General features: G+C 36.1%; 1 protein-coding gene and 1 long non-coding RNA gene across 4 annotated transcripts; both read left to right on the top strand.

Annotated features, from left to right (window-relative positions):
- The first annotated feature begins 1,195 nt into the window (after positions 1 to 1,195).
- LOC149933503 (uncharacterized) lies at positions 1,196 to 4,803 on the top strand. Its single transcript, XR_016472818.1, has 3 exons — positions 1,196 to 1,345; positions 3,764 to 3,838; positions 4,760 to 4,803. It is a non-coding gene; the product is annotated as an uncharacterized LOC149933503 (long non-coding RNA).
- Positions 4,804 to 7,504: 2,701 nt separating this feature from the next.
- LOC149933502 (lysosomal cobalamin transporter ABCD4-like) lies at positions 7,505 to 14,103 on the top strand. 3 transcript variants are annotated; one of them, XR_016472817.1, is made up of 4 exons: positions 7,505 to 8,611; positions 10,589 to 10,937; positions 13,282 to 13,704; positions 14,032 to 14,103. XR_016472817.1 is itself a non-coding variant. In XM_090155693.1 (3 exons), the coding sequence occupies exons 1-3, from the start codon at positions 7,522 to 7,524 to the stop codon at positions 13,610 to 13,612; spliced, it is 1,770 nt and encodes a 589-aa protein (XP_090011819.1). In that variant the 5' UTR covers positions 7,505 to 7,521; the 3' UTR covers positions 13,613 to 13,812. The 3 variants fall into 3 exon arrangements, 2 of the variants coding, with proteins under 2 accessions (XP_090011819.1, XP_090011821.1); XM_090155693.1 differs by lacking the exon at positions 14,032 to 14,103 and having other exon boundaries at positions 13,282 to 13,812; XM_090155695.1 differs by lacking the exon at positions 14,032 to 14,103 and having other exon boundaries at positions 10,589 to 10,941; positions 13,282 to 13,419.
- Positions 14,104 to 15,398: the final 1,295 nt, after the last annotated feature.

The raw sequence follows: 15,398 nt of genomic DNA, 5'->3' as shown, positions 1-15,398 counted from the left end.
AGGCCACAATAACCAAGCCTTTACGCGTCGTGTGCCATAAGTAACTTTTATAATCAAAGAAAATAAAAATATAACAATAATTATATTTATAATTTAAATTGATATAAAAGCGAAACTAATTGATTTAAAATAAGAATAATAAATCACGATAACCTATTTTAAAATATTTTTTTTACAAATTAACTCTTCACTAACAGAAAACGAAGATGGAGATTACATTCCAGTCTAATTCTAAAACTACAGCATCGACACGACAAGAAAATTGAAGATAAAGAAATCAAACACGGTCAAAACACAAAAAAAAATGTAAAATAATAAAAAAAAGTAGTATAAAGCTATCTATTTAATGAATAGTGGCGAATTAAAGGCGGGAATAGAAGATTTCGACAAGCTTTTTTAATTAGCTTACGCGGCTTTTACGCCATTGATATTTCGTCTAATATGTCGCTCCCAGAATAAATTTATTTCTGATCGATAAAGCACTGAAGGATGTATAATTAACGTTAATTGGATTAACCTGTGCCGCGTCAATTTTCAGAAAAATGGAATAGAACATGGCGGTCATGGTTCGCGGAATATAAGACTTTGGCGCGCTTTATTAATACGATTACGCAATTGATATTTAATAATAATAATGTCGCTCCCAGAATAAATTTATTTCTGATCGATAAAGCACTTAAGGATGTATAATTAACGTTAATTAGATTAACATGTGTCAATTTCTAGAAATAGGAACTCGAGCTGTGAAGTTGTCAAATTAGAGCACGGACTTGCCAGTACGCTTTTTTTATCATTAATAATTGGTTGTTATTGGAGCTTTTATCGGTTTATTTGAGTTTAATTATTTTTATTACTGAGTTTTCGTTTTATTGTGTAATTTTCCATCGTAAAAATTGGCTTTAAATATTCAGTTCGTTTTCCTTTAGTTTAGACTAAATGTATTTCCGTCGTCGCCAACCCTACCTTACCCCAATATGTATTTTTTCGAATGATTCATTTTGGAAAATTGACGTTGGTCCACCGAATGACGCCTGGTTTTTAAAATTACAAATTGTCTGCTTAGTTGACGAAAATTCAGCAGCTAATAAACTTCTCGTATTGTCCGATACGTGGCTCTGTGTAAGTTCTGTAAAGGCTTCATTTTGACGTCACCAAGCACCAATCGAAAACTTAACCGATAGACGTAATGTTTTTTGTCGCGGTTTTAGTTGCTATATTTGAAATTTCTAAACTTCCCAATTTTCACGGTATAAATACAACTCAAGAGTATTTGGAAAATAACATGGCTGGAGAAAACAAAAGATGTAGCTCAAAACGTAAAATGATCGATACAGTTTTCTAAAAGGTAGGAAGTATTACATTTTTGAAGTCTAGAAGTGTTTTCTCTTGGTTTGACGGTCAAATTTAACGGAATGTCTTTTGTATGTGGGCTGCTTAGTACAACAGGGTACTTGACGGCGAAATGCCGATTTTGGCAATGGATAATACTACAATCAAAATTTAATGAAACCAGTCATGTCTCCTGATGAAACTTATTCGCTGTTAGAGCTTCATATTCTTAGAAAACGTATTCTGCTTTAAAAATTACAAATAGGTGATTCTGAAATATAATAATGACAAATGCATCATAATACCCCTAAGTATGACATTAGGAAAATATTCTACTACATCCTTTCTTCACAGTGACGTCAAAAAAATTTCGAAATAGCGCCACTCGGTAGCGGCGGCATGAACTAATCTAACCCAACTCCCGGGACGCTGCCTACGTTAATTGCATTCATTAACGTAGGCAGCGCCCGGGAACGTGATTCCCGCGGTTTTGAAAACAGTCATTTTTAGGCTTAAGGCGTATAGCCGCACTAATTTCGTTTTCGCGACGGAAACTTTAACAACGGAATAAAGAAATTGTATGTATTTTCCCCAACAATATTAAATCTTTATATCGGGCAAATGGTATTATATTAGAAATTCACCAACAACTCGAAATTTGTGGATCACTAGTGTAGTATATTGAGAAGATCAATCTCATTGATGTTTATCAATGTTACGCACCAAATACTGTAGACGTTAAAAAACCTTCAGCTTGTTTCGTTTTTAATGTAAAAAGGTTTCTCATTTAGTTTACGAATATTTTATTACAATTTCTTTCAGATTTTTACTACTATAATTTGAATATACTTGTATTTTGTACCTGGATGAATGCCTGGTTTTGTCAAAATAAAAATGAATTGATGAATTAAAATGTAAGAATTAACCCTTTTCAAACTTCTGGAATAACGTTTACAATTGCTAATTACGCAATATTTTTTTTCAGTTCAAACTTTGAAAATGACCCTAATAATATTTAGTATTTAGGTATAATTTTCCGATAGAGTTAGGTCTAATAAGCCGACTACCATAACGACCATTTTATTTCTTACATTTCGTACCTGATAATATTTTGTAGCGCTATATGATTGGCTAAATTTGAACTCTGACTCCTTTTTGATGAGAAATAAAAAAAATAAAATCCCAAAGAGTATTAAACTTCCGGGTTACAGAGTTGCTAGTCGTTTTTCTGATTTATCGTTGGTGAAGAAAGGATGTAGTAATAAAAAATGCATGAGCAAGGCTACAAGTGTCATACTTAGGGGTATTATGTTACTTATGATGCATGTATAAAAAAGTTTTTTTGATATATTAGTAGATTGTGGGACGCGCGATTTAGCGCGCGTTGAAACTGAAAAAAGAAGCCCGCACTCAAATACTTTAACCATACGACAAAATGTAACCAAATCATGTGACCACCGATCGTTTTCAGAATCACCTGTTGTCTGCTTAGCAGACATAAAGCCACCTGCTAATGAGTTTTCCGCATTTGCCCTTACAATTGTACATGGCTTCATTATGTTGACTGTAAAAGGCTAAAAAGTGCAGTCGGTTCAACAAAAAGGAATATATAGTACTTGAGAAAAATCGCCAACCAGACATAATTTTTATTAATAATTAATGCTTCAAAAGTGTCCATCATTTGGTTGTACACACAATTTAATTATGGCGGGAAATCGATTGCATTTAGAACTATGCAATACATTACATTGTAATAAACCGCCAATTAAATTAAGAACCGTAGTACATTTTTTGTAGAGTATACCATAAATAACATAATAACAATAAGTATGACACTTCCTATTGCTTTAATGCTAATTTTCTAACCGAACCTTTTTTCGGCACTGATATTCTCTTCAAGCTGTGACTTGGACTCGCGACTTACCGTTTGGATGACTACTTTTGGATACAAATTTAAGCCTAATATCGGAGAGCACGTTCTGGAGTCGCGAGGGGCATTGGCTTTGTTTTGAAGCCCGCGTGATAATCATTTTAGCCTAATATTCCGCCTATCTATCGGATATTGCGGCTTAGCGGAAGTCTCGAATATTTTAGACACTAGAGGGCTCTGTGCTGAGAAAACATCTTGATTACGCAATAACTATGAAAATCAGTTTGGTTGTAAATCTCGTTAATTGTCATACTTTTTGTTATTATGTTACTTATGGTATACTTTTAAACAATGTTATAATACAACTTATGGTAGCATCCTATCCTTTATCTGTAAGGTCATATCTCTTAATTTGCTTTATTGTTACTTTTGAAGTGTCTGATTTTTCATTAGGTGTTCAATATAACAATGCTTTTCTTCAGCAAGTTTCGCTGGTCTTTAGTACGTTAGCAACAAAGTTTTGTGATAAGATATTTTTATTTGATATTTTTTATACTATCGTAGATAAATTCTTGTCTCCCTGCATTGTCAAACATGGTACCCGTAATCGTAATGCGAGGATGGTTTATTGGAGTAAAGGTAATGTCCCAGTTTTTCAATCTTGAGCAACTTGTCTAGTGTCGAATGCTCACTTTTGCGTTGTCAAAAATAACTTTTTTAAATGGGCATTGTTCAACAAAGTATAAACGAAATAAAATTTTGTAATTGGCTCGTGGCTTTTCGAAATACAATCAGCGTTTGATGTTTAATCATTTCCCCCTCAGGGAAGAATTATATAATTGCCCATACCGCCCAAATATTATGTTTTATAGCAAGTTAAGGATCTCTTTTTTCAACAGATGTCGCTAGCGTTAAAATCAAAACAAGGCACTTAAGCTACATTCTGACCCAAAAGGCGAGACATAAAAGTATGTCTCGCGTTGATTGGTTCGTTTGAAGTCTTAAATTATAGTAATTTTGAACAATATATTTTATATGGGATATACTTGTAAATTACAGTCCACTGATTAGAGTATAAGTTGTCTAATTATAATACTCTACAATGGTCCTCTGACGACGTTATTGTTTCGCTATTTTGAATTTTAGCTTCCGTTTCCATTATTAGATGGCATCACGCTCTCCAGTAAAGTCGTTTTATTTTAAGAATCGGATAAATTCATTGTCATTTCTAATATCAAGGGCCTTATCAAAATAGTAGCAATGATAGAGCCGACAGTTGCTTTAACTATAGTTTAAAAGTAGTGATGGGCGCGCTGTCATCCGGCTAATTTTAATTGGAATGCGTTCAGTAAAAATTTTAACGTTATCAATGCAACCGCCGTCGGATTTCTTGATGCCCCTCCTGTTGGTGAGGAAACCTATACGGCTATTTTCATATCATAATTATGGACTTTAGTATAGTCTACATTTATATTTTGTCGTTCGCGAGCTCTACTGTAGCGCAAAAGTATTTATTTTTAATTACGCCGGATTTTTATTTTGAAACCAAAATTGTTTCAGATTCTGAATTGTTCCACCATCGAAACTAATTGCCCGACACTATTTTATCGGGAGTCTAAAGTAGGTGTTTCAACGTTTTTTTTTTAAGTAGGAGTAGTTGATTGACTTTTAGCGTGAAATATTCTATTCATCTATCACTATCGCGCCTTATGCAAATTCCAGACGGATGGAACCGTTTTTAGGGCATTCCTCCGTGCTTAGTGGAAGATGATACCATTGAGTTGAGAATAATATAGAGCCCCAGACCGAACTTTCTCCATTGGCTTTAAGCTTACCATTATAGTGGCAACGGGACTGAAAATCAAGGAACTTTATCATTTACCTTCTACAATGCATTTTCGTCTCGCGCCAGACTGCGCGCGCATGCAAGTTCACGAGACATTAGTCAAAGGCTGTTTAATATTGTCAACAGAAGGCGACAGGCGTACTTTGATAAAGTTCCTTATTTTCAGTCCCGTTGCCACCCAGGAGCAACAAACACAGCACCCCACGCAAGGAGAACGCATGGACTAATTAACAACGCAACCCGTCAAAAGTCGTGGATTTTCTTGTGTACAGTTTTGATTGGCTAGACTCTTTAGCGCCTGCTGCCGTCGGAAGGGGAAAATTCGGAAATTGTCTCCCCCCCCCCCTCCGCCCGTTAAAACTTTCAGCGTAAAGGCTCGTCCAATGAAATTTGTACACAGCACTGCGTTAGCGTGTTTAAAGGTTCACTGCGTTCTCCTTGTGTTTGTTGCTCCTAGGTTGCCACCAATGGTAAACTTAAAGCCTATGGAGAAAATCCGGTCTAGGGCTCTATAATATTCTCACTCAATGGATGATTCGGTCAATGAAAATTCTACTAAACAACTCACTCTATAAACTTGGGGAAAATCCGAAGTATTCATGACAATTTTCACAAATTTCTGAATTTCTAAAGTTCTACTTCTAAATATATTTTTGGAAAGTACTGTAACGGGAATTTTAAATCTAAAATGAGTAGTACATTTATTACAATATTATATTATTTGAGACTATAATAGGCGCTTAAATAAAACATCATCAAGGAAATTGCCAAGAAGTAATATATATTTATATGGTGATTGAAGTATTGTTCATAATTAATGGACAGGGTGATTAATAAAGCATGGTCATTGATTTTCTTTGAGTTAAAATTAATCTTTGATCGTCAATGCTAAGGGCGTTAGTTATATTAAACGACAGGGTGATTGAGATATTGTTCTTAATATACATGGTGGTAGAAAAACGCTCATTGTCCACAAAATTCATCTTGGGTTATTATTGTACGCTTATGAAATTAATGTACTAGGTGATTGAAAATTTGTTCAAATATAATTATATAATTTAAATTTTCAAAATGTATTTAATACATCGGGGGGGGGGGTGGGATTGTGTACTTAAATGTCCGTGACATCTTGTTTCAAATCGAAATAGTATCATCAGGGCTGTTCAACTTTAGGAGGTTTTAGTACGGAAACTTTCGGATAGCGCTCATAAGTTAGACTCTTTTCCCCCAAATTCCTCCTCGTTATTGCACTTGAGCGCCATCTAAGTTAATTACATTGACTAAAGATGGCTTTAATTTTAAATAAATATTTACCAAAGTTGTTAAAGGGAATACATTTGATGAAGTTAATTTAGTAACTAGAAGAAGTATTTTCTATTACTGGTATAACGTCATAATCCAACCTCAAAAAAGTTGAATACCATTGGTTCTGTGGCACCAAAACGTCCCTGTATTAAATCGTCAGCTTAGATATCACGAAATTACTATCGTATCTGCAGCATATTACGTCACATATAATAATTCTATACCAGGACCTAATTTCAGGGTTTGAAAAAAGCCGGATTTTTTTGAAAACAGCCAAACCAGTTCTTTTAATTGGTTATAACCGTTTATTTTCGTTTAAAGCCGGCTAAAATGCAAACAGCCTATTTTACTTGTGTCACTCACTTTCCAAGTAGGAAATTGTCTGTTGTTATTGTTGTAAATTAGAAACTAAACAAAGTAAGCAAAATAACTATATTAAATAATTAAATTATTTTGATTTCCCCCTAGTTTTTGTTTAGGACTCGCCGAAGTGAGGCAGCGAACTTTTGAACTTTAAACCTACCCCTGTCCCCCTCAATTGGAGTAAAATTTGAACTCACCCCAATTTGTTTAAATATGAAACAAAAGCTAAACTAAATAAAAGCTTTATTTTAGTAATATATTGTAAATTTTTTATTTTTTATAAAAGCTAAAAAAATCTGAATTTTTTCAAGTGGCTATAATCGGTTTTAACCGGGTGGTTATAAATAGTTTTAGTTTTCTAGATGTAAAATAACCAAAATAGGCTTAGTTTTGAATGTAATTTGTTATTTTCAACGGTTATATTGCTCTTATAATTGAGGACCTTTAGCGTTTTTGTTACATAATTTAGTGGATAAGAGTAAATTTTTTCGTTGTGTAATTTGTGAACGGGCCCTAATTATAGAAACCAGGGTTGCCTTAGGACAGGAAATACATAGAAATCAGGGGAAAGTAAGGAAATTTGAACATAAATAAAAAAATCAAGGAATTTAATTTAAATTTGAAAATTTTATTATTTAGTTCCTTTAAAGTTCTGGTAATTTGTTATACAAATGTGTAATTTTGACAGAAAATCTTTAAAATGTTTAGGGACTAGATACGCGTAACAAACTTCTGTTTAATTGTTGTTTTTTTAATATTTACAGAGTTCGAAAAACTCAAGTTAGAGTTAGATATCACTTTCCTCAAAATGAATGAGTCGTTCAGTTTTGATTGGTTATTCGTCAAAAGATTCGTTTCTTTGTGCGGAAAACTACGCGGTCATACAGTCGTACATCAACTGTTCTTGGTGTTATTACTAGTCAGACTTCTACAAGAGTATGTGTATTATCGAGTCGGTTTAATCACCAGCGAATACTATAAAGTGTTGGGAGAGAAGAATTTAAACGTTTTCCTATGGCTAACCGTCAAATCCTGTCTGTTATTCGCGCTGGTTTCATTCGTCAAAAGTAGTTCCAGTTACTTAGCGTCCATTTTCTACTCCACTTGTCGCAAAGTGATGACCGAAGAGTTGCACGACTGCTACTTCGTCAAAGAAATATTCTATCATTTGAATACGTGCGAAACCTACATCGACAATCCAGACCAGCGAATCGCCCAAGACACCGACAAACTGTGTTTGACGTTGAGCGGCGTCTTGCCCATGTTGTTAATTTCGCCGTTCACCATCGCGTACTATACTTACGTGTCTTACGCGAGTACCGGTTGGATAGGTCCCGTTAGCGTCCTCGTGTATTTTATCCTAAGTACCATCGTTAATAAGCTCTTAATGTCGCCCGTGGTGGCTATGGTTTATTTGCAAGAGAAGTTCGAAGGACATTTTCGATTTCAGCATATGCACGTGAGAACTAACGCCGAAGCGATCGCCTTCCAAAACGGCCAACGCGTCGAACACGCGCGAGCCAACGCCAAAGTGAGCGAGTTGATCGCGACTCAAGAAAGGTTGTTCTTCAAAAGATACCCTCTCGATGTCTCGGTGAACCTTTTCAACTATTTCGGAAGCATTATAAGTTTCTTAGTGTTGTCGGTGCCAATATTCGCCGGGTTCTACGACGAGATGTCCAGCGCCAGTTTGAGCGAACTCATCAGCAAGAACACATTCGTTACCATGTACTTAATCTCCTGTTTCAGTAACTTGGTTAACTTGTCGGAAGATTTCACAACCTTGGCCGGTGCTTGTCATCGTGTCGCCCAAATATTCGAGTACGTGGAGGTGAGAGAGAAAAGCGGAATTGATAATCCCAACTTTTCTTCGGATAGTAGCTGCGTGAAACCTAAAGGTTAGTTCGGAGATTCCAAGCTCACTCTGTCCTATCCACAGACAAATCGATCTTCGTTTCTCGGGTGCATTTTTATACGCGAGTATCTCGTGGGCTGCAGCATGGGCCAAATTATTTGGCCCATGCTGCAGGTTGTATCAAAAACGAACGCATCCTAGTGTCTAGAAACGGCTTGAGTGGCTACCACAGAGTTGCAATTTAATATCTTCCAGCAAATTAATGAAAGCTATAGATAAGTTTATAATTATAATTCAGTTCCCAATCATCGGCTATATTTTTTCTGTGTACCATATCCAGAATGACCACACATTTTTGGTGCACTTCATTCAATAATAATGGGCTTTTTTCCTCGCCGTTCTAGTGCGTGCGTGCTCAGATCACTTACATCTAATGAGACTCGTAATGATGCGGTATAAAGAGATTCTACTGCTAGAAACACGGATTTTTTTTAAACTCTACTGATGCGACATCTGTTTTTAGTTTCTATAAGCCTCGAAGGTGCTTCTTAAATTGATATTTAGTTAAAATATAAACAATTCTACGAAATATTATGAATAATTTTATTTTTAAAGTACATTTAAAGTTTACATTAAAGTACAAATGATATAACTTGTCCCCTGTCGTAAGGTGATAAATATTTTTAGTGTGGCGGTACGAGCTCCTTGGGGTGCAAGTGGTCTGAGGGCAAGGTTTTTAAGAATCGTGAGCGTAAAATAATAACACTCCGTAATTTTGTCCTTTGCCGAAATTTTAGGAGCTTTTTTACTTTATGTTAAAAGCATGGGTGACGTTGCGTGACGTCACAATGATACCACTCTATATTACTGGGTGTGACCCAAAGCTATTAATTAAATTTAGGGATGCACCGATATATCGGAATCGGCCAATATTTGCCTTTACCGGTATCTGAAATATATTTTCAGAAAAACATTTAAATATAGGAAAATTCTCGATTAACTAAGTAATGATAATATTTTATTTGGTTGGTTGCGCCACCTACGTCAGACTTCAGAAGCTAGATCATACCTTTTTTTTAGACAGGGGGTTACAAATAAAAAAGAGCGATATTCGATTTGAGATAGAAAATATGTTTCACGTACATGCTCTTGCAAATTTTTTTTCATTAAAAATTAGAATAAAAAGGTATGACAGAGGTCGGGTGGCGGAGTGGTTAGCAGCTTGTGGCACTGTGCGAAAACTCGGAACAACTCCTTCTGCGTTGAGTTTGCAAGCTCTCTCCCCACTGGTTTAAGTGGTTTCCCCCGAGCTCTTCGGTTTCCTCTTTCATAAAAACTTGTTGAGATTAACGGTAATAGTTATTGAAGCGCGCTGTTGGCTCGCGTGGCATGAAGGGCTGGCCACAACCCTCCTACGCATTATAATCCGACCACCTGAATTAATGGCTTTAAAAGTCGCTTGATGACTTAGGCCTAAGGTAGTGCCTTGGGTTTTAACCTAGCTGATTATTATTAAAAAAAAGTGTACTGAACCGTCTTTTACAATGATTTTATCATAGACACCAGTGGTTCCCAATTTGTTTTGCCATGGAACCCTAAATTATCCACCTAATTCTGGTGGAACCCCCACTCATTTTTTACTTATCTTAAAAGACTCTTGAATTCGCGTAACACCTTTTGGGAACCGCTGATATACACTAGTGTTATGATAGTTAACTTTGTTAATATCGGCCGATATATCGGCCACGAATAGCCGATATATCGGATGTACCCTATGGTGCATCCCATAGAGTACTCTAAGTCATAGAGTGGTTTACTCTATGGTGCATCCCTAATTAAATTATTTCGACTAACTAACGCTCAGGAGCTGGAAAAACATGACTGTTATATCGTTCGGCTCCGAGAAGCAACGCATTGGGAGGCGCTACAGGGCCCGCTTAATTGAAGAGTTTAATAAGATTTGGCACTGGTAATTTTTCATCATTCTTTTAGTTCTTACTAAGGAAATTTCTTTGAATAGATCTCAGCGCGAAGACTCTGATTGAAGTACGAGACTTAAATACCTCTCGCCCCGGACAAAACGTCTCGGTCCTGTCGAGCAATTTGAATTTCGTGGTCGAAGAAGGTAGCAACCTTTTGATAACGGGCAGGAGTGGCATCGGGAAGACGTCCGTGTTTCGGACACTGGCCGGACTCTGGAGGCCATCGATCGGAGAGTACATTTTTCATCTCGAAAACGATTCCACCAACGAAGCGGTTCTCTTTCTGTCTCAAAAGCCATTACTGTTGCCGTACGGTTCTCTTCGAGAGCAAATATTCTACCCGAAGATTAATGGCGCCCATCTAACAAACGACCGAGACGTCAATAGGTTTGTACGTTGTTTGCCGTATTGGCGGAACCTCGCTTTCACCTTCGATCAGAAAAAGATTCTTCCTGAATGCCACTAGGCTATACGTACAATTCGAAGAAATTGAACCGGCCTTCCGACCTTTTCCATCTAGACCATTTCCTCTACCTCTCTAGATGAGTCTACAGGGTCTACTTGGACACCCCGATGATTCTCTTAATACTTTTTCATTTATCGTATCAATTCTTTAACCTAAATTTAATCTACGAAATATCTCGGTATTGCTAATCTGGTGTGGGCAAACTTCGGCTCCCTCTCGAAAATGATTAGGTGGTTTTTTTTTCGCCTGTCCGAGGACAAAAAGTGTAAACTTTTTACCCTAAAACGTGTTATTCGCCTGTTCTCGGGGTCAGATTTACCCTGTCCCGAATTTTGTTCGCTGTTCCAGAGCTCTTAGGTTACACTTTTTACTCCTCTTCGAAAGGAGGTGTAGAGGGAGTAATCTAGCTTTGTCGTCTGCTTATATAGAAAATTCGTCTGCTTAAATTTAGTTTCACGAAAACATGACGGGTATTGAACATCTTCACATGTGGCAAGCTTTTAATAACGAAAATCCAATTGTTAAATGCTATTTAATGACTTTAGAAGTCGCTTGATGACTTAGGCCTAAAGTGGTGCCTTGGGTATTAGCCTAGCTGATTATTATTATTGACTAAATGAGAAAAATGAGTCACATATTGATGACCTCACCACCGGTCGCCATCTTAAAACAAAACTACGGCTGCTACGGCTGCTACGGCAAATAAATAACCTTTAACCTTTAACTACTCCCTTCTTACTCCAACTCGTTTTTTTCGTCAAGACAGAGTTGGAGTAAAATGACGGCATAGGGCTACAGTTTTTAACCTGCTCAAAAAACCCAGAACAGGCGCAAAAATAAACACCTCTTACATCCCATGTCCAAATTTGGATCAAATTGCAAAAACTTTTAATATACGTTGTATTTGAATCAAATATAACACAATTCGGATTGTAATTTTCGATCAAAGTCGAAATTGGATCTGCCCAATTTTGGATATAATTTTAGAATCGAATTTTATTCACCATTTTCGTTAGGGTTTGCGTTGAATTTTTAAATCAAAGAGAAAATAGAAATAATAATTCGATCGATAATACAACTACTGAACTTATTTTTAAAGTTTTCAAAATATAATTTAATGAAAACCATAGCCAAGATTTTGATTGTGGTGCGTAACCGAAATATATCGTTTGCACCCCTGTCTGAACTTTGCAATTTATTGTATATTTATAGTTTTCCAAAGACAGTTTTTTCAAATCTGTTAGACATAAAAGGTCTATAGATTAGCTATTAAGAAGTCAGAATGACCACACCTCCTATATTTCACAATTTTTCTATATTTTCAATTTCTTCATATAACTTTAATTGTAGTTTCTATTTTTGGTGGAAAGTTTCGTACTCTGTCGTTCCAATAACGCCTTTTCATATAGATGGCAATCAAATCGACAAAGTTAGAAATAATTTCAAACAAAATTTGGACAGTTATCGCAACCAATTATTCAATCAAATTCCCTTTTAAAACCTGTTTTTCACTTCAGAAGTATTTGAAACCTAAATTTTTCTGTACTTTCGACAGACATTTACTAAAACAATATCTTCTGTAAAATTGACTACAAATTTGTTATTTCCCCTATCATTTTTTAAGTTTTTGTGTGGTCATCCTGAAAGTTAAGTTAATCTCTGAATTAATCTCTGACTCCGATGACTAGGAACGACCTAATGAAAATGGTGTTCTGACCGTAAAATTTAACCGTATCTGTTGTCAGAGTATTTTTGGAAATCTAGAAATCCACTAAAAATATACGGAATTTGAGAAGAGATAGAAATTCTCGGAAATTCGCAGAAATAAGAAAAAAATTTAAATATCCAAAATATTTAGAAATATTGGAAATATCAGAGATATTATAAATATTGAAAAATATTGGGTAAATGTACTTTCACCGGGGTAACAAAATTATCAGCCGATTTTTAAATACCCGAATTCTTACCAGATGGCGCCAATCGCCTGAAACAAATTTAAAATTATTTCTAAACCGCGAACTATATTATTTATTTTTATGACAAGGCTTTTTCCGAGTTGAACTTTCGTTCACAACGGTGTTAGAAGTTGTTTTTTTTTTAATAAATCATTGAATCCACCCTTAAATTGGCGCCATCTAATATAAATAAAAGCAATAAATCGAACCTCTAATGACTTTGCTTTAAATGCTTATTGTTTGTAAGTAATTTGTGCCTCGATTTATTATGTGGAAATATTGTAATCTGTTTCGATTTACTTTGGTTCAGGTTTCTGGAAATAAGTGACTTAGTGTCGTTGAGACATCGATTAAGATCCCAAAGTGGCACATCGACTGGAATGGACTATTTGGACTTCGAGCCCGAGTGGAACTGGTACGACGCCTTGTCGCCCGGTGAAATGCAAAGAGTGTCGTTCATGCGGGTCTTCTGTCGTCGACCCAAAGTCGCATTCCTCGACGAATCCTTGAGTGCCGTTTCCAGCAACATTCAAGACTCGTTGTACGCTTTGTGCGATGAAATGAAATTAACTTTAATCAGCGTAGGACACGATAAACTACTCAAGAAATATCACCCAAATGTGCTATCCTTAGATACATAAAGTCTAGTAAAATCACATTTATACAATATGGCAAATCTTAAATCTTCGGTTTATTCCAGAAAACTAAAACCAGCGTCAGATAACTTTAGGAGGTTTGATTACGGAAGCATTCGGATGGTGCCCCAAAAGTCAGATTCGAGAAAACTAAAACCAGCGTCAGATAACTTTGGGAGGTTTGATTACGGAAGCATTCGGATATGGTGCCCCAAAAGTCAGATTCGAGAAAACTAAAACCAGCGTCAGATAACTTTAGGAGGTTTGATTACGGAAGCATTCGGATGGTGCCCCAAAAGTCAGATTCGAGAAAACTAAAACCAGCGTCAGATAACTTTGGGAGGTTTGATTACGGAAGCATTCGGATATGTTGCCCCAAAAGTCAGATTCAGAAAACTAAAACCAGCGTCAGATAACTTTAGGAGGTTTGATTACGGAAGCATTCGGATGGTGCCCAAAAGTCAGATTCGCTTTCCCCTCTTTTATCGTTATTGCACGAAAATAAATATTTTCTGAAAATGTTTTTAAGTAAATTTTATTAAATCATTTTCATAATTATTGGTCCGAATCATTGTTCGCTTAGTGTGTTTCTGTACAATGAGGCGAAAACGAATGAATGCAATACTGGCTTCCTTTGCAATGAAACTGCTTACATTGTCCTTGGGAAACATTATTTAGGAGATCAGCGAGGTAGAGGAACACAGGGTGTTCCAAAAGGTTATGCAACATTTTTAAGGAGATATAGGCGGTGAGTTGATAAGTATGCCTGTTTTTTTCCCATTTTCCTACGTTGAGTTAAAAGAGCGCCAGAGAGTTTCAAAGTGTAAACAAATCGAGGTAACCAGCGTAAAAACGGAAACTTAAACAGTATTTAAAGTCCCTGCTGCTTGGTTTTGCGCTTGTTGCAGCTTACTTCCAGGGGCTAGTAGGCCACACTTTGAAACTCTCTGGCGCTTTTTTAACTCATCGTAGGAAGATGGGGAAAAACAGGCATACTTCTCAACTCACCACCTACAACTCCTTAAAAAATTTGAATAACCTTTTGAAACACCCTGTGTATCTGCAATAGAGAAAAATAAATAATAAAATTTAATAATAATCAGCTAGGCGAATACCCAAGGCACCACCTTAGACCAAAGTCATCGGGCGTAGTTGATACATTAACAATAAAAATCTGACGTATTGTAGGACATTCATTTCTATTAGTGGTATAGCATCGTAATCCAACCTATTATAAGTTAAATAACTCTGCTAAATCGTTCCTCCATGTGCTCCATGTAACGGTTCCGGGTTTCATTAATAACAAATTGGTCGATTCCATATTATGTGGGACAAAATTACCTTCCCTCTATATGGGGAAAACGCGCTTATCCTACGTCATAAAATCGTATGTTTCGTTGTCAGACGACGTTATTACGCAGGGGAACCGAGTCTTCAAAGCAATGTGGTTTAATATAGGAGCGGCCTTTGTAGTATACATAGTCACGTAGTGGTACTGGATTTTCCTCTGCCAAGATGATTTTTTATTTATAAAGCACAAAGCAACTACTTACAATTGTTAGTAGACGAAATTATAGCAGCTGCCCACTACGTGACTCTATTTAAACTGAAAAGGTTCATTGAAAGTTTATCCTAAGCCATTGCCAAACGCGTAAAACTCCTAATTACGAATATCCTGTATAGGCTCTAGTATCAAAAATCTAGTAAGAGATGTTTCTATAAAGTAACTTGTCCATCTTGTGTAAATGTTTATTTTACTTCACTGTCTCTTTCTTTTACAAGTTTAGGGTCG

The sequence above is a fragment of the Leiobunum rupestre genome, chromosome 8 (assembly GCF_980474605.1).
Source record: "Leiobunum rupestre chromosome 8, qqLeiRupe1.1.hap1, whole genome shotgun sequence".
In the NCBI taxonomy this organism is placed as follows: domain Eukaryota; kingdom Metazoa; phylum Arthropoda; class Arachnida; order Opiliones; family Sclerosomatidae; genus Leiobunum; species Leiobunum rupestre.
Note: the sequence above shows the minus strand (reverse complement) of the source record. Positions and strands in the feature narration are given on the sequence as shown.

Excerpts from the sequence above, each read along its gene's own strand:
- LOC149933502 (XM_090155693.1), top strand. The coding sequence starts at position 7,522 with ATGAATGAGTCGTTCAGTTTTGATTGGTTATTCGTCAAAAGATTCGTT. Across the intron at positions 8,612-10,588 it reads TAGCTGCGTGAAACCTAAAG|ATCTCAGCGCGAAGACTCTG; the intron begins GTTAGTTCGGAG and ends TTCTTTGAATAG. Across the intron at positions 10,938-13,281 it reads AACGACCGAGACGTCAATAG|GTTTCTGGAAATAAGTGACT; the intron begins GTTTGTACGTTG and ends ACTTTGGTTCAG.